The sequence below is a fragment of the Ammodytes marinus genome (assembly GCF_949987685.1).
Source record: "Ammodytes marinus genome assembly, chromosome: 13".
In the NCBI taxonomy this organism is placed as follows: Eukaryota; Metazoa; Chordata; class Actinopteri; order Uranoscopiformes; family Ammodytidae; genus Ammodytes; species Ammodytes marinus.
The window spans coordinates 22,224,028-22,248,082 of NC_137217.1; the positions used below are offsets into that span (position 1 = coordinate 22,224,028).

General features: G+C 41.5%; 2 protein-coding genes across 4 annotated transcripts in view; both read left to right on the forward strand.

Moving 5' to 3' along the window:
- Positions 1-404: 404 nt before the first annotated feature.
- On the forward strand, positions 405-11,793 carry gnl1 (guanine nucleotide binding protein-like 1). The gene is made up of 12 exons (XM_080039161.1): positions 405-591; positions 2,073-2,220; positions 3,394-3,530; positions 3,668-3,819; positions 5,171-5,242; positions 6,034-6,226; positions 6,454-6,552; positions 6,701-6,883; positions 7,220-7,398; positions 7,707-7,899; positions 8,363-8,503; positions 8,633-11,793. Exons 1-12 carry the CDS (start codon positions 519-521, stop codon positions 8,896-8,898), a joined length of 1,836 nt encoding a protein of 611 aa, XP_079895287.1. The 5' UTR covers positions 405-518; the 3' UTR covers positions 8,899-11,793.
- An 8,105-nt stretch (positions 11,794-19,898) lies between these two features.
- Positions 19,899-24,055, forward strand: part of ddr1 (discoidin domain receptor tyrosine kinase 1) — a 41,716-nt gene continuing 37,559 nt past the window's right edge. For 2 of the 3 annotated variants that reach the window (XM_080038933.1, XM_080038935.1), the window contains exon 1: positions 19,899-20,262. The gene's annotated coding sequence lies outside the window, so the exon portion shown is untranslated. Of the gene's footprint in view, positions 20,263-22,038; positions 22,133-24,055 lie in introns of those variants that run through there. The other variant, XM_080038934.1, reaches the window with a different exon arrangement.

Consider the following 24,055-nt stretch of genomic DNA (forward strand, 5'->3'; position numbering starts at 1 on the left):
ATTGGCTTTTTTTGTGTTTCATGATCAGTTCCATTTAAAGAATTATTTTCCTTTTCTGCCAGAGGCTTTATAATGACACTAAATTATGTGCATTCAGGTATGTGCATTCAGGTATGTGTATTGTTTCTAGCTTGCCTCTGCTGGAATGTGTGAGGTGTTTACAAAAATGGACTGTACCATTAAGGGAGAGAGGGAGAGGGGTTACTGTCAGTTAAGAAAATGTTTTATTGGTACATGTAAGAAATAAGACTCACAATAACGCTGTTTACTCAGCGGTTAACTCATGCTAAAGAAGATCATCTAAAAATAGGCAACATTATACAAAACTCAGCTCAGGCAGTTTGCGACCAGGGAAATGTGGTCTCGTCCACCATTCTCTGCAGTCTGCAGTGGATATGGCGTCACTGAAAAAGTGTAGGAGTCGAGAAACTTCACGCATGTAAATAACGTTAACAAGAAAACTGTAGGTAGCAATTCACAGTACATAGCTATATTATATTAATCAACAATTTTTAAGTATGCCCCGGAAAAAGCCATTTAGCAACAAACAAAAGAAGAAGCAGCTACAAGTCAAACGGGAGAGAAAGAGAGGTAACTATATTTGCCGTGCTAGGGTTAGCAGTTAGCTAACGGTTTGTGCTCCGCAGCTAAATGTAGTGGAGCAGCTAACTGTTCGCGTGTCTGTTTTAGCAGTGTTGGGTTAAGAAATATGTTCAAGTAGACTATCAGAGCACTGTAAAACGAACCTCTATATTTCATCGTAGCTAACTGTAATAACTAGAACTGTGATATAGCTTACCTTCAGATTTTGACGAGTGAGGGTAGTTAAACAGAAGAGCACAAGACTGATCATTTGTCACAGACGTGTTAAAAACCTTTCATGTACGTTGATTTTGATCCCTTAACAATACAAGACTGTGCAAAAACAGCAGTGCCAAAGGCGTGGGGTAGTGAAAGGTCACCTACAGATTATTTTCAAAACAGCACTTTACAGTATACTTTATATTTATTAAAGTACCAGCTAACGTTTTCGGACATAATTGTATTCCTAACGCATGTGATTGTGCCCCTGTTCAAGTTGTTTATTTGGTACTACTTTTAGAAAAGGTATTTATATATTCATACAATTTCCTCCCATGGTACTCAAGAACGTTCTTTATTGTGTTATTTGGTGTTTCTGATAATGTCAGAAAAGTAGCCTATGCGATTTCATATCAAGGCCAGTCCCTATCGCCTGTTCAAATAAGCTATGTCAATTAGAGCTGCAACGATTAATCGACAAATCGATTATTAAAATAATCGCCAACCATTTTGATAATCGTTTTGAGTAATTTTTTAATAAAAAATGTCCAAATTCTCTGATTTCAGCTCCTCAAATGTGAATATTTTCTGGTTTCTTTAATCCTATTATGACAGTAAACTGAAATATTTGTGTGTTTTGGACATAACAATACATTTGAGGATGTCAACATGGGCTTTGGAAAATGTATCAACATTTTTCACCATTTTCTGACATTTTATGTACCAAAACACTAATCGATTAACCCAGAAAATAATTGACAGATTAATCGATTATCAAAATAATCGTTAGTTGCAGCCCTAATGTCAATTAGACATTACACAAAGACATTACACAACGGACGATAACACAAAGTAATATGTCTGAATATGCAATGAGAAAATTATGTATTATGTGTAATTGTCCGGAAGAATAATAATAAAAATAAATAAAAAAAAATTAAGCATTAACACAAACATCTTGAGAGATGCAATTTAAAACGAGTTAGATTTGAGTATTAAACTTTTATATTCAAGGTCAAAGCATTGTCTGTTAATAACTCCGTCAGTGTAGGAAGCCATTAGAGTCAATGTAGTGTCTCTTTTTCATTTCAGTGAATAGTGTCCGATTTTATTCTTGTAAAGATGACTGGCTGAGAGGATCCCTTATGTATTCATATATACTAGTAGCCCATATAAGGAGTATGAAAAGTTATGGAGTCAAAAAAGCCTATTGGTGTATGATATGTGCTTGTGTTTGACCGTGAGCACTGACCTTTGGCCCTGACTTTCAGGTGACACAGGTTCTGGACCGAGCAGCCGCAATGCTAGTGTGGAGAGAGGAGGAGAGCGACAGTCGGACACATCAGACAGTGAGACCACTGATATCAGGAGAATAAATCAGCAGCCCTTCGGCAGAGAGAGTAGATATGACCCCAACAGGTGAGTCGTCGGGATTATTACTAATATTCACTTTTATAATATGATTAATACAGTGATCCATCGAGTATTGAAGAGCATGTAGATATTAAGAAAAAGAGGCACGTCTTCAACACAGTATTTTTTTCTGACTTAATTTTGTCGGACATTTCTCTAATTTGGCTGTAGAAAATACCATACTATGGATTGACAATGTTCTTATTTAACACTAGGACAACAATTGTTTCAGTTTTATCCTATGGCAATATAGTATGGGCAAGCACATACAAAACCAGTCTAGATTCGATTTTTATGTTACAGAAAAAATGTGTTAGAACTGTAACCAACTCCAGTTGGGACGCTCATAGTGCTCCGTTATTTCTAAGTCTGAAGTTGTTAAGCATATATGATGTGAATACTCTTCAGATCGGCACTTTTATTTTCCAGTTTCTCAATAATTTACTTCCTTCTTCTTTCAACAGTTTTTTTATAACCAGGTCACAGATCCATAGTCATCAGACCAGATCTGTAGATCTCCTTCACCATCAGTTTTACAGAACAAATCTTGGACAGTTTTCAATTAGGGATAGAGGTCCAGTCATTTGGAACAGTTTTCCTGTTACTCTACTTAAACACTCATCTTTAGTTACTTTCAAAAAACATCTTAAAATGTACCTCATTTTAAAAGCTTACGATAATGTGTTCAACTGAATGTATGTTATATTATCTTTTTGCTTGTTAGTTACATCTTTACATTGCTTTTTTACATGTACTTAGATGTATTTTCATTTTTGTAACATGACTGTAGTTTTAGCTCTTTAATTTTATTTTTGTTTGTCTTTTATTTTTGTTTGTCTTTTCTTTTCTTTTTTTTATTTTACTTTATTTCTTTACTTTATTGTATTTTAATGTCAGGTGGACATCCTTCATAAGCCCTTCGGGGTTTCTTTTGTCCCACCCGTGCATTTATGTATGTCTATGCGCATCTTCTTGCCATTTTTAATCTTGTTTATTTGCACAAATAAAAAACTAAACTAAACTAACTAGTTTGTGAAGTACATTTAAAACTAGACAAAGTATGTTCATCTTCTAGAAGTATTTTAAATCATATTTATTATTATATTGATAGTGACCCAACCTTTGGCTTAAATGATTAAAATTGCCTTATTGACCTCTACCTCGCATTCCTCTCTTCAGGTTCCGACTGCACTTTGAGAAAGAGAGTAAAGAGGAAGTGGAAAAGAGGAAGAAGGTGGCAATGGAGAAGGTGCTGCTGCCCGTCTCTGACAAAGAACTGGAGATTAACATCACTGACATCTACCCCTCAGAGAAAGGTCTCAGGCTTTTAGATAAAATAAAAAATGTTATGCTTTCCACATGATAGTCTCAAAATAAGCCAAACAGACGAGCAGAGTAGGTTAATGGAGTGGGTCACTGCTTGACACTCTGAAACTTGATTATTCACTGTCAGGTCTTAGTTTCCCACGACGACCGCCCTGGAATTATGAGATGACGCGAGAGAACCTGCTGAGGAAAGAGGAGAAGTCGTACAGAGAGTATCTGGATGACCTGCACTCCAGAAACCCACCCGGCTCTCTCAGCCACTTTGAACACAACCTGGAGGTGAGTTACTCTATAGATACACTCTTCAAGGGCTTTTTGAACTTCAACATGCAAGTGGTGGACCACAAACTAGTCTTTTATAAAAATTCTTTTACATTTTTTTTAAATCCATTTTTTTGAAAAACTAAACCATTGTGGAGCATGGAAATGCCATGTTTGATGATACAGCTTCATTTTGTTTTTTTAAATTTCAACCTTGTGTTAACCTAAAATAACTGAAAATGAAAAGTTACTCAGATCAATTTTGGAAGTTGTATATTTAATGCCATAGTTCAGGTAATTTGAGTCTCTGATCTCAGTGATACCAAATCTCCTCCATTCTTTGTATTAAATCACCCTCCCATCAAGCGACGCAATGAAGGTCAGACCTCACCTCACCAATTTTCTGGCGAGTCAGGTTTTGTCCTTCTTGCTTATGTGCTCTGGTGAACACACTTGCTTCTCACCCTCTGCTCCAACTATTAATTGTTTGTTGAGCTGAGAGCAGTAGGTTAAGCATTGCATCCATTGGATAATTTTTATTGCAACGTAAGAACCAGTTTTTAATATCTCACGCTGCCAGCAACTTTTCTGTGCAAAATTAGCTTTTCTGAATCCTGATTGGCCCTTTGACAACAGACTACAGCATGAAGTAATCCAGGTTGTTAATTAGGTTGTCCGGTGAACTGTTGATTACCTTTCAGCAGACTTTCTTTGCCACTTGTCTTCAAGACATAGTTGTTGTGGCTGTTATAAAGTGTATAACTCCAGGACCTGCATTGACCTTAACTTTTGATTGTGAAAGTTGGATCATGTAGGGAATTTTATGACATAAAGTACCTGGGTATTTTCTGGTATTTTGCACTGGTCGGGAAAAGTACCACTCTATCTTACATGCTGTGATATTGCTCAGTTTTTCTCATGCTGTGAAAATGATGGTGCTTTATGATGGTGCTTTTTTTTGTAATGGAAAACCCTGCAGATCATTTATTTTCAAAGCGTGGGCTGAGTTCAGGAGGCACATCACAGCTGAAGCTTGGCTTGAACAGCTGGTGGTGTGATAAGTGACTCTCAGTAATCTATAGAGATGATGGCTTTTTAATTGGAGCTGAGGACCAACGTGATGAAAAATAACATGTATATGAATAAGCTGCTTGTATGATTGGTTATAATTTTTGTGGACTTAAGATGGAGCATTACATTAAACAGAATAATGAATATTAGCCTTATTGTATAGTTGCTAAAAAATACAAATGTTTACAGAATAAGCTTTCTGAATAAGAACAGAAGTTGTGCATTCAAAAGACATTGCTATGTTTTGTATACAATATCAAAACCATACCTGACGTCCCACTCATTTACTTTCTTTTAGACATGGAGGCAGCTATGGAGGGTGTTGGAGATGTCAGATGTCATCCTACTCATCGTGGACATCAGGCACCCGGTAGGTTGGTCTCGTCGGCAATAGCCTGCAGTATGGATCAGACCACTAGATGGAGACACAGTCAACATCCGTCTGAATATCTGACATGGTGTTCTATTGTCAGTTTATTCATCTGACTCGTTTTCTAATTTGTGTTTTTTTTTATGTTTTTTTTAATGCAATTTTGTCACATATATTATTTGTCCACATGAAAGGAGACCTTATTTGTTATGATGAAAGGACACATTGGTTAACTTCTTGAAATAGTCAAGACCAAATAGAAGTCAAATTGATCAGATGGATAGATGCAAATACAGCTATAACTTAACATAGAAGTAGATACAAAATGTTGCCCACGTTGTTTGGCAAAAAATGTATGTGTCTCGATTTGCATTTGGAAACATTTGACCCCCAAATCATCATGTATTGTTGTCCTTCTAAAAGAGTCACATTATATCTTATCTTGTGTTGTGTCTTGTTGATACACTCAGGCAAAGCTGCTGCCTCTCATGCATTGCTGAGTTCAAGACATGTCACTGTGATTTGACTCCCAAGTTAAAATTAAAGCCAGTTCTTTTGGTTCTAATTATAAGACATGAGATCCTGACATACTTATTCTAACGTCTAACAAGCCTGATATACTTTATGTGAAGTGAATTCATGTCCTTCTATTTAGAGTTTCCAGTGTTAAAAACAGCACAACTCGTCATGTTCCTGTTTAATAACGCTATGATCTCGTGGTTTATTTCTTGAATAGGCCATACTGTATATTTCCTATTTTAACAAGCGGTGTCCTCATGTGAACCACCCAGGTGCTGCAGTTTCCTCCATCCCTGTACCACTACATCACAGGAGAGTTACAGAAGCACGTGATCCTGGTGTTGAACAAAGCCGACCTGTGTCCACCTCCGCTGGTGATCGCCTGGAAACACTACATGGCCTCCCAGTTCCCCCACCTGCAAATAATATGCTTCACCTCCCACCGTGGAATGCCCTACAGCACATGTGAGGAGATGGGAGGGTGTAGGAAAAACAAGTGGGATAAGAAGAATACTGTAAAACAAATCAATTTAATTTGTATAGCCCAACATAAAACACATAAAAGATGACATCAGATTGAAATTGAAATAAACTGTCCAATCATGGGATTTATTTGAGTGACTGGCTTTCATTGCATTAAGAATAACCGTCTGTCTGCCTGTCTGTCTGTCTGTCTGCCTTTTGGCTTGTAGTGCTTCAGAAGAAGAGGATGAGGAAGAAGGCCGACTGGAGTTATGCTGGCGGTCCTGTAGATCTCCTGAAGGCCTGTCAGGAGATCACAGCGGGGAGAGGTGGGTGTCTTGTCACTACACTTCAAATCTTGCACAGTCACACAATTAAGCCATGATAACTAACACCAGCATCTGTCAGTTGTCCACACTGCGATCTTGACTCTTTATGATATGCACATTTGTGTTGATTCTCCTCTCGTTCTCAAAGTTGACCTATCCAGCTGGGAGAAGAAGATTCAAAGAGATGCGGTTGCCGAGCGACTGGGTGGGGAGCAGCTGGACGACGGAGCAGAGTCGGTGCTGGTGGAACATCAAAGTGACGCCGCTATGGAGATGAGCGGTCCGTCCCAGGAGCTCTACAAAGATGGAATTCTCACAGTGGGCTGCATAGGTATATTATAACTCTCTATAACTCTAGCCACATACAGTGACAGTGTCTTAAAATGAGTCCAAATAGGAAAACACAAGTTTCTTTCTTTAAAAAAACTTCTCAACAGTAGCTTTTTTTGTGGACTATGTTTAATTCTGTGTTTTAGTATTTTGACTTCATGAAGATAACTGTAACAAAACAATCAGAACATTTCTGTGTCCATAGAAAGTAAATACTTCCATTCTAGAACATATTGTAGTTAAGCCTTCAGTATCAATATTCATAAATGATGCACCTGAACCTAGTTATAGATCAATATTAAAGGCTGATCTTGAACCCGTTGTCTTTATTTCGCAGGCTTTCCCAATGTCGGTAAATCATCTGTTATAAACAGCCTGGTGGGGAGGAAGGTGGTGAGCGTGTCTCGAACCCCAGGCCACACCAAATACTTCCAGACTTACTACCTCGCCCCGACAGTCAAACTCTGTGACTGTCCTGGACTGGTTTTTCCCTCCCTTGTCGACAAACAGTTACAGGTACACGTTCAGTTTTCTCTGCCTGAGAGCAGACATGACTATGGTTTTACTTGGCTTTTTAGGCTCAGTTGAAACGTAATTGGGTTGAACAGCACACTTGCACACCTCTGGGGAGATGGATTATTGATTAGTTATCTTTCAAAGGCTCTTGATGGCCTCCAGTGTAGTTTTGTGTGATGGCTGCTCAACTTGTCCGAGAGCTTTTAGATTCTATCTTCTCATTTTCAACATCAAAAAAAGATGTTGAACTTCTCTTCTTACTGATCCTATTTTCTTCAATCTTTGCCTTTTTATTTTATTTTCTCTAGATTCTTGCAGGCATCTACCCAGTGTCTCAGCTGCAGGAGCCTTACAGCTCAGTTGGTTACCTGTGCGAAAGAACCCCTTTCCTCTCTGTGCTGAAGCTCAAACACCCTAGTTTGCCTGAGAATCCCCATCAGCAAGAAATCCTAATCCAAAAGTCTGAACAGCTAAAGTGGACCGCCTGGGATGTGTGTGAGGGTAAGGCAACTCTCAGTAACAACAAACATCTTTTTGTGGCTCTTAGTATTTTGGGAATCATATTTACTCTACTGTACCTAGTACACCATGGCCTTAGTACCACAAAATACTGACTTCAGCACATTGGCTGATTATTTTATTGTAAGATATCCAAGTATTTGCCAGACAAGTAAAAAGCCAATCAGACTTTGGCTGGCGTTAATCTTTTTTCTCCCAGTCAAATACAATGGAAAAACCATAAACATTAGTCTGTGGCACTCAACACTTTTACATATGCTCAATGTAATCGGGAACATGGATTTGCACAGAGCCCATGGTACAGAGGAATAGGCTATATCAGGCTTTGTCTACAGAGACATTGTTGTTGGTAGTTTGGTCTTCTCATAAGATCTGTTGGCTATAAGTAAAAAAGAAAATCACCAGACTTATTAAAATGCTCCCTTTCTTTCTATCTCTTCTTTAGCATGGGCAGAGAGGAGAGGCTATAAGACGGCGAAAGCAGCTCGCAACGACGTTTACCGTGCAGCGAGCAGTCTCATACGATTGGCCATCGACGGCAGATTCTGCCTCTGCCTTAGACCCACAGGCTACAGCTGCCTGAAAGGTAAAAAAAAAAAAAAGAGGCTCTTCCATGAATCACCATTTAAGCTTTGAGTGTATTTTGAAAAGTTCAAACGGCAGGTGGCTGGGCAGAATGAATTTATTCCTTTTGGATTATTTCTTGGGTCTACAGAGCATTGGGAAAATCACCCAGACTTGCCGGAGATTATGGCTCTTCAAGGCAGGACGAGCGTGGAGGAGGGGACGGGGGACAGGGACGACGAGGAGGACGGGGAGTCCAGCACGGAGCCGGAGGACGAGAACGACCGGGACGCTGATGATGATGAGGATGGAGACGATGAAGACGAGGGGATAGGACAGCGCAAACGCAAGGAGGATAAGCCATCTGGCTTCACTGTCAACATGTACAACGTCCTGCGGGAAAACGAGTGCGAGTGATAACGGAGATGGAGGGAAAGACGACCAGGAAAACCATAAATTGTACCTCTTCCCAGATTTCTACCCCGTTAACCCCACTGTGCACTTCCTGTTTTTCCCCCCTATATCTTGCATTCCCTCTCCTTTTTTTCTTTGCATCTTCCACTCCAGTTCATGGTCATTCCCCCTCTCTGTAGAATGTCATGATCTATTCTAATTCATCCCTGTTTCCTTCTCCTTGTAATATACAGAGCGCATTCACGTATTCCATGCTGGTCCTCTGCTCTGCTTGTTCACCCATGAAGGTTCTTCTTAAGTATTTGCTCATAGGAGTGGGTTTGGTTTGGTTTGGTTTGATTTGATTTGATTTAATCCTTTTTTCTTTTCATGGAGTTCACAGAAACAAATGAACAATTTCACTTCCCTCAGACTGGAATAATCAACTGACTGATTTAGAATCTCTTCATTGATAAGTGACTTTACAGCTGAGATGCCAAAGTTCAGGGAGGGGCGATAAAACTAATCAGAAGCACTTTTGATATGATGTCATTAACTGGAGAAGCCTCTTGGCTCTCAGAGCAGCCGGAGATTTAAGATTGCGACTCTAAATCATCTTTATAGAGCGTAGTTTATCACAACTTTGGTTAGAGGGTGTGGGGGCTTGGATACTGGAGATATTTGACCATAAAAGTGGAATGGATAAAACCAACAATTTACACTCACAGCTTTACTGTTACCAGTATTATGGCTTTGTCAGAGGTTAATTTATCTGAAATTGGATTTGATTTAGACTGTACTGTGAGAGTAATATTTAATGTCGGGCAGGGATGTAAAAAATAAAATGAAAGTTGAGATATGGGGAGGGGAAGGGTAGTTGAAGTCTGTTTTGCTGGGCAAGGCTGTTTCAGGAATTTAACCCGTAGTGTTTTAACTACCAGAAAATGTATCCTAAGATGCTGAAGGAGATTTTGGCTGCACTCATTCAGCAAGTTTATATGCTCATGTCAGAACAGTGGGGTTGATTCAACAGAGACCGCTAAATAATCAGTTACAGAAAGAGTTTGACATTTATGAAGATCAACTTATTCCATCCCCTCCTCTGGTAAATAATACATTGGAAACAGTAGATTGTTGGATTAGTTTAGCACAAAGACCAGAAACAGGAGAAAACACCACAACCTTTCTTTGTCCGAATTACCACTTGAGCTGCAAAAAGACCAAAGTCAATGACACATTGACGTTTTAAAGGGGAGTTGCATATCTGACTCCTTCTTGGCCAGGTGCAGACTCTCCGCTGGTCTCCTTATGGTGACGTCAAGACTCCTTGCATCCAGTCACAAAACAGTCCAGCACATCATCAAACAAGAGTTTGGTTTTTAAAGTGCTGGTAGGCACAGAGAGAGCTTTCCTCCTAGTAAACAGTTTCCCCCTGTTGACTGCCTTTGTGCTAAGCTAGGTTAAATGACTGAAGCTTTATATTTACCACAATAAGACATGAGAGTGGAATCAATCTGCTCGCGCTCTGTCTGAAAAGGAATTGAGTATGTTTACTAAATGTCAAACTTTTCCTTTAACCACCCAGAAAGAGAGACTGGCCATCTTAGCTTTCATCTGTCCAATATTATAAATAACATAACAGGGTCCATCTTTGCTCTGTTGTTGGTTTAATGAAGTATAGCCTTGATTCATTTATTGTAATGCTGTGGAGACGCTGTGTTCTTCAGTGCCATGTTCTCATCTTATTTTCAGTTGAAACTACATAAATGACCTTTTTGCTGCGTTGACCAGTCCCTCTCTCTTTCAAGAATGTGTGATGACCCCGCTACAATCCTGAGTGCTGTATTATTGCGAGCTGTTGTCGTACCTCATGTATGGGTTCACCGAGAGAACTCTACCAGCACAGTGCTGTGTTACTGTGTAATACATCACACACTGCAGCCACATGCAGTCATTTCTACTAACGGTACAGTGTTAAGCAGTCACTCCTGCTCTTAGACACACAACAGACTTTAAGTTGAGCTGGTGTGACATTTTTATTTATGTTTTCTCTTTTTGAAAACTAAAGACTGACAGTGTCAGTAGAGTGTAGTGTGAAGGCTTGAGGTGTGTTCGGACTATTTGCTGCATTCCTCATTTCATTCCTAGTATTTCCCTTATGATGACTGGACAGCTTTCTGCAATAAAAAAAGATAATCCTCGTGTCAGTGTGTGACTTATAATATATTATTTTAAGACATCTTAAAGATACTTGCCTATAACCTGTGTTAGATTATGTTTGACATTAATTGAAAATATTGTCAGGGAAAAACATTTTCAACAGCAAACCCTCTGATTTTTTGTTTTTGTTTCTTCAAATTTGTCTTTCACATTCCATGCCACTGATTTCTAATATACGTAATTAGACTGAGAACAGTTAAATGTTTTGACAAAACTTTAGAGGAGACTTGTGATCAAAGTTTGACAGCTTGAATGTTTGGGTGAGTTTTTTCAGACTAATTATACCGTGTATGTCTCTTGAATGCCAAGTAGACATGGTGTTATTTTATTTTCATGGAGACGTTGGCTCTATATGGTTGGAGTTGTCTTGTAATTAGTCAGGGGACTTCCGTTTATGACAACCAAAGACAGATCATTACTGTGATGAGATATACAGATACTAACGATCAGTTGCAGCACACTCAGAAGTAATTAAAGTTCTCCCAAACTACCTAATTGTTAAATATCCAGATGGGCGATATTTTAAGCACATAACATGAAAATAATTAAAATGTTCTCGACCACAAAATATTTATGGGAGAATGTCAAAAGCTTGAGCTCTCATGTTCAAAAAATGCTGCTACAGGGGCTTTTTTTTCAAAGCACTTCATTGCGTTCATTCCAACTTGTGACTGACTTGCCTTTGTTTAAAAAAAATAGGCTTTCCATGACCATGGCATGGGTAGGAAGAGAGTGGCTCAAACAATAAATCATAACCTCAGGCATGGTCCGCTGCACCCACTGCTCTTATGAACTGTGAAACATATGGAATAAACTATCACCTCTCCCAGCCTCTAATAAAAATGATTTCCATAGCCATGTGTTAACATTTTTTAAACATCCTTGAAATGTTATGTGTCATATGAGTACTGTATGTCAACGCCATTATGGGATGATTGAATTGACAGAGTTTGTGAATTTATTCACACTCCTCCTGACGCCTATCCAGTCCTCTTGTCGGAGTAAATCTGGCTGCTGCAGTGCTGCTATTATCTCATTATGTTTATCGTGACCCATTGGGCACATTCAGGGGCGAGGTGAGATGGTAATCACCGCTGAGAACTGCCATAATCATTATTTATAGGATGGAAGTGGGTGGAAATCCCTCTCATCTCGCATAATTTGGACTCAGTGCCAACTTGTATGGCACTCAGAGATGCTTGGCTGACTCAGAGGAAGGGAAGGAGGAATCTTCTGGAATGGTTTCTGATTCACAAACGGGGCTATATAGTTGCTTGATTTCCCCAGCTAGAGCTCTTAACTGTGTTGTGGCCCTCAAACCTGCATGGCAGTAATTACAGCCAGACAAAGGCCCCTGATTTACTGAAGCATGACACCATACATTTCAAAATCGTTAATTAAATTCTGATGTGATAAATGTGTCTGCTGCTGCCAACATCAGTTACGCCTATAATGCCCATATGGTTTGAATTTAAGCTTTTGTTTTTTGTGTGGTTGTGTGTTTTTTCTTCGTCTTGGAAAGCTTTCTCATGACGCAATCAGGTTGTTGTGGGGACTCTTGCCCTTTCTTATTTGCACCATTCCTGCTCCCCATGTGACCCCGACTAAACATGATGTGGGTGACACCAGGGAGCAATGAATTGGTTTCATATGAGAGCCGTAGCATAAGCAGAGCTGAGAAATCGGTCAGACTGGTTTTAAATGCTCCCTCGGGCGCTGCAGACCCAGACACACTCCCACATGCACATACAGGTGAGATAGAGAGTGAGTGGAGTGTTGTTAAAAAGCTCTCAGGATGACAGAAAACGACATTAGCCACAAAGTGTGTTGGCATTTCATTTAAAGACAAAGGTTAAAAAAAATTAAATGTCCCTGTTGGCTTTATGGAAACAACCAACCTGCAATAAGTCTCATTATAGTAAATTATAGTTATTTATCACAGCTGGCAGGTACACCTCTGTAGTCACTAGAGGGCTATCAAAGCCAGCATTAGTATGAGTCTATGCCACAGTTAATAGTCAAGTGCGCCAAGCCGATACTGAACAGGCATCTCATTTGTGGTGTTAATAGTGGCTATGTGAAGTATGCGTTACATGATAGGCCTATAGCAACCATGTGAGTTTTAGCACCTTTAGAAAAGGTGATAGAGGGTTACAAACTATAGGGACAGAAGTGAAAGACATTTTCAGCCATTCCTTCAGCTATAACTGCTAACAACTCTGAAACATGACAAATGGCCCCAACCAGATGCTGTGTTTTTTCCTAACCATAACCTTATATGAGAAATTGAACAAACTCCTAACTCCAGCTATTAAATACATGTAGTAAAAAGTATAATATTTCCTCTTAACAATGTGGATGAGTAGTATAAAGTGACAAGAAAAATGAGAACCCCCTCAAGTAAGGATTAAGTACCTTCAAGTTGCACTTGAGCACAATGCTTGAGTAAGTGTACTTAATTAGTTTCCACCACTGGTGAGGGTTAATTACTGTCACAGATCTTATCAGAGGTGTTCTTGACTCCACAAGTGTTCCCTGAGTATTGACCTCTTCAGACAATTTCTTTCCTCTGTGCACCTTTGAAGTAGGGGAAGTTGTGCCTGAAGTCCCTATTCTGCTTTCTTAGAAGAGAGTCACTCATTTCACTTATATACGGAGACCACACACACACACACACAATTTGATTTACAACTCGGGCAGTTGCCTCTCCAGTCAGTGTCCTGGAGCTCCAGCAGAGTCCACAGGGGTGATGAAGCTTCAGCCTTGAAGATAAGATGTCCTCCTTAGCTTCCCATCAGGTGTGTTTCAGATTTAAATGTAACGACAAGACTTTACAGAATACAATAAATTGCTAGTGTACTTTAGTATTTTTTATAGGCAGTTATTCGTATTTTTACAAAGGATCTGATATTTAAGTCCACAAATCTTCATCAATGTGAGAATTTCCTTGAATGTTTTGATGGCAAAGTGCCAGTGACATTAAGACACAATCCTAGATGTGTAGCCAGTAGAAATCGACTTACGTATACTGGGTGATATAAGCACACCAATCGTCACAGAAGAACTCCCCCAGGTGAACACCACACCCATATTTTGAAACGACCGCTCTGAAAACCAAACCAGACTGTTCAGCTCTTTTCTTCAGGGTGATCAACATTTGGCAAACTGCCCCAGCAGTATGTCATTGTGGGATAAACTCAGAAACAATATTTACCACGGCGTGCATTCAACACATTGTGTACAGAGCAGCTTTCCCATATTCACTCCTGCAGAGGGTCACACAATATGGCAGCTGGGTTTGTTTGTTCAGACTGGTGCTCGAGTGTGGAAAGGGCCTGCTCTCTGTTTGACATGGAGCTCTCCGAAACAAAAAGCACTGCCAATGCAAACTTAGGGGGATTTTATCATTTATAGTTCACTTATATTATGCGGCTTCATGTATTTTTTAATTGTAAACATGGATGTGTGTGTGTTTCCATATGTACAGTACGTGCGTGTTTCTGTGCTCTTGTGTGTGTGTGTTTCTCGCTGCCTTGTTGCTGCATGAATGAGACCTCTTTAGTCACTGCCTTGTGTGTTTGTCTGCGACCCTGTTTGTGAGTTGGAGCCCATGTGTCAATAGATATTTATAGCACCACCTCTCACTGCATTGCCATGGCACTCATTCGCCCCCCTCCCCACCATCCTCCTCACCCACCCCGTCCTCAGCGCCTTCCAATCCGCCACAACATTCACTCTCACTGGAACCAGCCAGCAACAGTCTGCCTGAAAGTTTTCAAACGGAGGGTGGGGGGGGGGGGGGAGGGGGAGACAAGAACCAGATCAGACTTGGGTTACCATGGCGACAAAGAGTCCCCAGGCCCATGGAAATTGCTCCTGTGTATTAGCTGAGTTATGTTTCTTCCCTGAGCTTAGGCCAATTTGAATATTAATTGAAATAATTAAAGGATAGCTATAATTATATGTCTTTGCACGACACACACACACACACACACACACACACACACACACACACACACACACACACACACACATGCACGCACGCACACACAAACACGCACGCATACACCCACACACACTCACACACACACACACACACACACACACACACACACACACACACACACACACACACACACACACACACACACACACACACACACACACACACACAAAGGCCCTGGGAACATGACATGGCTGTTAGAGGCTGGGATGAGCCAAGTTAAACTACTGTTTGTGGTAAAGACCAGGGGTGTGGAAAGACTAAACGTGTAATTGGTAAAGACAGTACAGTAAGGTCAGAGCACATCCGATGGTGGTTAAAGTGAACAATTCACAATGCTCTATTGTTAGCAATGCTGAGAGATATGAGAAATAAGGAAGGCCTTTCATTCAACGGCTGGCCTCAGACAGATGAGGAGAGGAGGGAGGGAAGGGGTGAGGAAAAGGGAAGTAAAATCCAAAGAGCGGCTAGAGTGACAGTTTGAACAGAGGGCGACAGTTGTAGAGGAGCCTCCCAAATGCCATAGCGGAGGCTATAGCCCTTCACACTGTCAGATGTGTGGGTGTGTGTGTACAGATGAATAACAGGGGATTTCTGAGAGGGGAGATGGAGAAACCTGAAACTCAAAAAGGGTCTGCACCCCGCTCCCCTTCCATTCCACTTCCAGCCCCTGAGGAAGAGTGGTACAAGTGTGTGTGCTGCTACAGCTGAGAGGGTCTCCAGGGACTGCTGACTGTGTGAGGGGTCATCTGGAACCCCCACTACACAAGCCCACCTCACCCTCTCTCCCCACATTCCCCCATGACAACACTGAGCTCATCACACTTCACACACACATCCAGCTGCACCATCATAAAGACACTCCAGGCAGGAAAAGGTTTGTCCAGCCGGTACTCATCCCTTTGAGATAGAGTCTGTGTAGTAACAACTAGAAAAATACTTAACTGTGTGTGAAAACGTTGTTTGGTCTCAAAAGAGTGAAAATAATGTTTGGAAAGAGTTTCATTTTCTCACATACGATCATTAAAACACAAAAATACAAACACAAAAGGAGGTTTTGAAGGTGATTCGTCCTTTTTTGACAGAATCACTTGTCAAAAAAAGGTTACGCCTGAGGTTCACGTTTGTGGTTTTGAGTGAAATGCCATAACTTTTTCAGTGGATTGACGTGTGGTAAAGCCATAAATGCTCCCTCAGGATTAATTTAAAAAACTTTAACTGAAACTCCTTCAGGGCCACGATCAGAATACTTTAAGATCAGATACTTTGTTACATTCCTACTGGAATTTGCTGTAGTTTGTGTTTAGTGCCAATTTTCCAATGGTAGTGTATGCTAATATGCTCAACCAAGGTATGACAGTGTTTAGCTTGAAGCACCGCTGTGCCTATATTTGCTATTTATAGACTATGAGAGCTGCTAGCAATGCTGGGGACTCTTAATCAAACAATCTTGAATCCTAAAAATAGAAAAAACAACAACAACAGAGACGACAGAGTCAGGGAGAGTGAGAGGAGCTGAAATGACCGTTTTCCTCACCTAAACACCTAAAAAGAGAGCTCCAGGGCTGCCCAACCCGACCCACTCCCCCTCATTCCCCCACCAAAGACGTCCCCTTGGGGAAGACGCTGACCCCTGTGACCCATGACACCTCCACCGCTCCCAGATCCTCTCCGGGGGCCAATCAAACACAACCTGCCCTGGGCCCTGCAGCCACTGATACTGACATAGCACAGCCAAGACACAGTAAACACACTTTAGGGGGGAACAACACAGGGGTGCATGCATAGTTGAACATTTACACAGGCAAACACATGCACAATCTCATACATGCAAACATGTATGTTTAAACCAAACCTGGACCTGAAGTGTACCAAAAAAAATTGAGGTATTTTGTGGCAAAATGAGCTGTGGGGCTCCACTGAGGCTATCTGTGACCGTCGCAAATCTGAGACGTTTATTGGTTTGGGATATTCCCCAGTGAAAAAGACAGTGGCTGAGATGTTTCAGAGGTTAGTATGCTTGGTATGTGGTTTTACGCCGGTTCCCAACATAATGCAAGCTTCAAATTCTGCAACTGATCTGTGTTGTCTGTATCCTGCAGGCCTGCACAGCTGTCAGACCATGGCAGGGGGTGGAGTCCGGTGGACAGGCCGCCTGCATGTGTTTGTTTGTGTGTGTGTGTGTGTGTGTGTGTGTGTGTGTGTGTGTGTGTGTGTGCTGTCTTTGAGTTAAAAACTTCCATTTCTAATTCAGATGCTTGTGTTTTTTGACTGATGTTATGTCAGTGTGTTGATAAATTCTAGCAGCATATTCAAAGTGACAAGACAATAGATCATCTGTCATTTCTCCTGAATAGAAACTAGAAAATGGTGAAAACAATCAGCTTTTTTTTCTTTTTTTTAAAGTAAAGAGTTTCTACTACGTTTTTACTTCGGGCATACTTTTTTCATTTGAATAATTCCTTATCTTCTTCTTGACAGACCCTTAAGGTTTCGGCAACTCTGCAACTTTGCCTTTTCTTGACTATCGCAAATGCCTCTTTGTCCTCGTCGACTAAAATGCAAAAGAACTTGAATTACTCTCTCTCCTCTCCTTGTTCCCCTTTCACTCCAAGTGAATTCCTCACAGGATCAGACCTGCTTTTTATGCTCCACTGGTTTTTTACTCAAAGCAAGAATGAGTAACAGTGAGGAGGGAGAGGGGGTGGGGGGGTGGGGGTGGGGGTGACAACACACTGAAACCCTACGGAGAAACTGAGCATATTTTTTTGTGAAAGGGAGAAAAATATGTAAAGGGATTAGGGCAAAGAAAGTGATACACAGAAGGATAAGTAGAGAGGAGGCACGGGGTAAAGGAAATAATACTGAAAAAAGGTCATTATTTCTGCCAGGGGATTTGCAGTTGCCCGGACAACGAACAAAGAAGAGCCAGTTGGACGATGTGTACAACAGAAAAAGGCTGAATAGAGAAGGGAAAGGCTCCAGAGAGAGAGAGAGAGAGAGAGAGGAAGAGAGAAAACAAGAGATGAGAATTACTGCGCTCATCAACATCATCATTTCTGGTAATCAGTTCACGTTTTGTCAGTGCACGCCATGGATACTGACTCTCAAATATAGCCACAATGATCTCATCACTATCCCTTCAATTTTTACTTTACATCACCACCTTTTTTTAAATGTATTCGTGAGGCATAATTGGAAAACAAAGTTAAGAATGAAAATCCAAACAAACACCAGGGGACCAGAAAATATGAATAAATCATGATCACATTGCGGCTAAACACAGTTTGGTTGAGCTCGGAATTGAAAAGTGGTGAGAGAATGTCAATGATATGCGGAGAGAATTTAGGCAGGGCCAGAAGAAAGTCCAGCGAAGTCCTTCATAAACAGAAAGAGATGTGGAGTGAGAAGGAAGGAAGGAGGGAGGGTGGGTGAAGAAGTGGTGGGTTGGAGTAAATGTAGTTCATTTTTTAAATACATAATAATGAATAAATGGTAACACACACACACACACACACACACACACACACACACACACACTACAACAATTATGTGGCATTGGTAGGATGTAACTTGTATGTATAATTTACTGAAGTAAGAAGAAGCAATGCAATACCTTACATTCAAGAAGAAGCCCTGCTTTTTAAAATGTTACAAAAGGAAACGTTTGTTGTATACTTTTAGTAAATAGTCCAGTATTCAGAATTTACAAGAATCCCCTCTGAAATGTACAGTAGGGCCTACTTGAGTGAATGTATTTAGTTAATTTCTACCACTGCATGGCATGAACCTATCACTTTGTATTTTAGTCCAGAACATTTACAAAACTGCCTCCTATCAAAGCAAAGCATTTTAGAGGTAATAGGTGTATGTGCAAGTTGAAACACACACACACACACACACACACACACACACACACACACACACACACACACACACACACACACACAGTAAGTAAGTAAAACATTACACCTTAGCAGCAGAGCTTGTACCAGTGTTGCTCTTCCCTGTTTATCCAAGGTGGAGCTCAGAATGACCTTTATTGTTCGTGGCTGCTGATTGAGTGCCTGCAGAAGTTTCGATAGGCAAGTACCAACACATACTAACTGTAACTGCTGCACAGATCCTATTTTCCCCTATCAACTATTGATGTAGCCTAATTCAGCATAAACATACACACATGTGGCCTTTTTAAAACATGAATTCCCATCTCATTCTCTGCCTGGCCCCGGGGTCCTGCATCAAAGACTCTCATGTGCCAAACCCTTCAATCTGAGTCATTATAGCCCAGGGGTAGTAATGGTATACAGTTACACCACCAATCCTCTGTAATAAAGTTTCCTTTCGAGGAAGCACTAAAGAAGAGCATAATGGGTCTGCATTAAATGGCCCAGGCAAGATTCTGAGTGAGAACAGACGATTTTACGAGTTTAAATGGTCAAAGAATCCGTTTTAAAGCAGCAGAGCAACATATTGTTGCGTGCAAAGAGTTAACCAGGTGAAACCGCTCCGCGTGCTGATGTATCATATGTCATATTCCCCAAATCTCATCTCGTTGCCTTAACAAAGAAAGTCCCATTGCCCCCCAAAGGCTTCACATTGAATTTCATTCTACACAGTGTAGTTAAGGTCACAGGTCCCGCCCACACAGCGCTGATTGGACGGTGCGCCTGCTGGAATATTCAATCAGACACCTTGCTCCGAGCTCTGATTGGACACAGCCGGTGCAGTTATGTAAATGAGCACCTGGTGGCGCCTGCTGGCCCGGCTGTGGAGCCCGGACTGAGGTTGGAGCGGCGGAGCTCAGATACAGAAAGGGTCCGAAGCGAAGGGACCCTGGAAGGTTTCTCGCCCTTTTTTGTTTTGTTTTTGTATTTTACCCAACGTGTCGACAAGTTTGAAAACCGTACACGCCAAAGAGTGTCACGTGAAAGTCAGGCTGCGGGAATAATATTAGCCGCCTCGGATAATTTGTTGTTTTCTGAGTTTTGACAGAGGTCGTTCACTGAGCGCAACAACTGCTCCACACAGCACAGTTGACCGTTTGGATTATCAGGCGGAGGTGTGTCGTTCGTTCAGGCCAAACAACACGGCTTTCCTTCTACACAAAGACTTCTTCTAAAAGTTTGGACTGCTGACGAAGCTCACTTCTCTGTGTCTTCTAGGTAGGTACCGACAAGGTCTGTTTGAAACCTTCGCGCGTTTCCTCTCCGCCGCACTTTACTCAACAACGAGCGGCTATAATAATATTATAGCGGATATTTCCAGCTGTCTGTGTGTCTGTCTGTCTCTGTGGCTCGGCGTCTATAAGTCTCGGTGTGAGGCAGTGTGAAGCTGCTCTGGCCGCTGGCCATGGACTGCTGCTGGGGAGCGCATATGTGGTGTAGCGTTGCGCCCCGCCGGGGTCTCTGCACGTTTGTGTGGCAGCTACATTGTGACATTTAATACCGACTGCGTAACTGAAATATATTGACAGTGTAGCCCTACATCATGGTCTGGACTGGAGTGCAAACTGCAACTGTCAACTTGCTAAATGTGGGTCTTTGGCAGCAGAGAAAACATTTATTCAGAGTCATAACTTGTGCCAAGAATATTGCTTTCACACTTAATACATCTTTTATAACATACATTATTCCTTACATTATTATCCTACTTTTATTTCTTCCACTGTGCTTGTCATCATTTCCAATCTTAACCCAGTGTGATGGCCACTACCTCCAACAGTGTCTGCTAAATGCTAATATTTGGTTAAGTTATCACCAGTCATTCCTTTCTTCACAGTCTGTTAAACACATTCTTCACCTGCCTGCTTTACATTGCACCTAATTTACCAGAAACACACAAAACCTCACAAGTTAAACGCAAAGTACTTATCATTGGCATGCGGAGCTTTAAAACCACTGCCGCCCAGATGAATGTGTCAGTAAAATGCATAATGTTTAGGGTGTCCTCCTCCACACATCCAGGTGGAGGTCATCACAGTGACCATTTACCCTGTGACCTCACTGCACCACATGTGACCTCCATAGGACCTGCAGCTCTGGTTTTCCTTCACATCTGGCCTCTAAAGGGGAGGTTGTTCACATTCAGGGGGCTAATCATCAGTCTCCAGAAGCAAAGCTGAAGCCGTTACAGCCAGGCAGCCTGGCAGTGCAGAGGAGAGGCTGTGTTGATAAAGTAAACACTTTCAGACTCCGGGGAGGAGCTGCCAGAAGGTTTTGGACTCTGAACGGAATCTAACTTTCTGTGTTTTCATGAGCCAGAAGAAGGGTGGTGGTGGTTTAGAGTAACTCGATCATGTGGCGTGATAAAAAGATTCTCATCTTGAACAGGATAGTGCAGAAAATATAGAGAAAGTCAGTAATTGCAAAGTCAGCAAAGTCAGCAAAGTCAGCAATCAGCAAAATATAGAGAAAGGTCAGCAATTGCACATTTCAGAGATTTTTTTTTTTTTCTTATTTGCATGGCAGAAAGGGGTAGAGTTGAAAAATGGGTGTGATTGCCTGTGTTTGTGCATGCCTCTGTGCTTGCAGAGAGGTGGAGGCTGCCCTAATGGAGGAGTTAACAAAGGGCTTTAGTGGGTGTGCAGTGCAGCGGGCCGGGCAGTCACCTTCCCCAGCACATTAAAATGGTACACGTGGGTAGTTTGTTGGCCGGGGGCACTGAGCATTTAGTCCCCCCTGGGCCTACAAACTAGGTGTAGCATTGTTAGGCTGTTTGGAGAAGGAGGAGGCAATTCTATTTGCCAATAGATAGGCAATAAAAGGCCATTTTCTCCCTCCTCACCCCTCCCTCTCTCTGCCTCTGTAGCAAAGACAGGGGCATAAATTGAGAAGCAGCTCTGAATGTGGGTACACACACAGTCCCTCACGGCAAAGCACAGGTCTGCTGGATCCCTGTCTAATAGGCATCTGGCTGCTGATTCTCCCTCAGCCTCCCGAGAGCCATTGGCCCCGCATAGCTGCTTTTTATCAGCAGTGCAGTCCAGCAGAGGAGACGCTGAATATATATTAAGTTGTTGGATGGACCAGTTCTGTGAGTATAATTGTATTATGCACACTTGGGTATTTTTTTTCTTTTTTGATGATTGATTACACCTTGTTTTGGCAGGCTTAGGAGGAGATGATAATTGCACAATATGATTTGTTGAGATGAAATGCAAGGAGCAAAGTCATTTTTCTGACAGTGTCTGTTTGGTCTTTGTTTTGTATTTGAAAAAAGTTTTGAAAAGATTTTTTTATTTTTATTTTTTTTGCAGTTTTGTGTGTTTTTGCAAACACACAGTCAGAAACCCTGGTTGGTCTTGTCTGGTTGATCATTGACTTCACTCTGTTGTCCTCTAACTGGGTCATTGTTTTGTTGGCAGCCATGCTTTCCGACTTGGTCTTTATGTTTCTGGTCGTTGACCATTCTGAAAAGTCTTTCAGCAGGTGGATAAGAATTCAAAACCCAAAGGTCAGATCCTGCACAATAGCTGAATTGTGTGTTGTGCACAGATGCCTGATCTTTATGGCAATGTGGCTAATGCAGTTTACCACATGAAAGAGCACAATGACAATGAAGGTGGGTTTTATTTTTATTTTTTACAGACCACAAGAACTTTCAACCAAATTCTGTGTTTGCTCTTAATTGGCTCCCAGAAGACTGAGTGCTAACCTCGAGGCCAGTGGAAGAATACATTTAAGGTCCAAAGACAACACACAGTAACCTGCCACCCCTGTCTCTACAGTCCCCTTTTTATGGGAAATAAAACCAATCAACTGACTGCACTGTCCACCCTGTTTTCCTAAACTAATTTCCCTTCAAGTCTAGACAGCTGGACTTAACTATTGCATTTGCCGTATGTGTGGTCACATGCAGAGCGCGCTGGACGAGACTGTCGGAGATACAAATTCATCGAGTAATGGGCGGTGACACTTCAAAGCGCTATCATGTGTGTGCTCGGGCTTAAGTTGTCAGTGAATTCTCCGATCGCTCAAATGTTTGATATCCCTCTCTGTGAATCTCCAAAGTCCTACATTCTTCAGATTAGCCCTCCCCACCCCTTCATCCTCCTGTCCCTCCAACCCACCCTGACATCCAGTGATATCTTTGATCCTCTAATTGATCATTCTGGCAATCTGTCTCTCTCTCTCTGCATCTAACATGACACACAAACATTCTTCTTCTCCATCTTGTCTCTCTCCATTCCCTTTGAAAGGGCGCTAGATGTTTCAGTTCTCCACCTCCCCCGCCTTCATTGATCATCCATCTCATCCTCCCTTCTGCTCTGCTCTCTTCATATGAGCCTCCTAATTTATCTGTTTACTCTTCTAGCCGAGGGGTGCTCTGGTCAGATAACAAGGTTGCTGCTTGGAAGTAATCTGGGGGTCATGTATTGGCCGCTGAGGTTTCTTTAAAGAATGTGTCACGGTAGTATCTTATCAGGGTATCACAGGTCTTGGCTTGTTGCCTAATTTTAACTCAGGAACCTGCAAGAATGCCTCTCCATCCCAAAAGTAAAGGTGGCCTGGCTTGGAGATTACATTGGCAAGTAAAGCCTCCCTTATGTTTCATTTCTTATCTGCAAACATTGTCAAAACATGGCCGCCCCCCACATTACACAAAGAAGCCGAAGAAGAAGAGCAGCAATTTCTGCGATCTTGTGTGTAATGCCAGTAGCAGCAAATGAAGCCTTGGGCAGCAGCAAGCCTTGAGAGGTCTGTTAACTTAATTTCTTTCTGTCTCCACATTTCACAGTTTTCGAACTTGTAGTCTTCAGACAACTTTACTTCAAGTGGCTTTGCTTGAGGCAATTTACCAGACTTGGTTTTGCTCTCTCTGTAGCTGCAAGACCTTATTTTAACCCATTCAGATCCCTGTCCATTTCAATGGACATACCTTTTCCAGGATGCTGGAATTTGAGAAGTTGAGGGAAATGCACATATATATTCTAACAATACACCGAAAAGTGACATT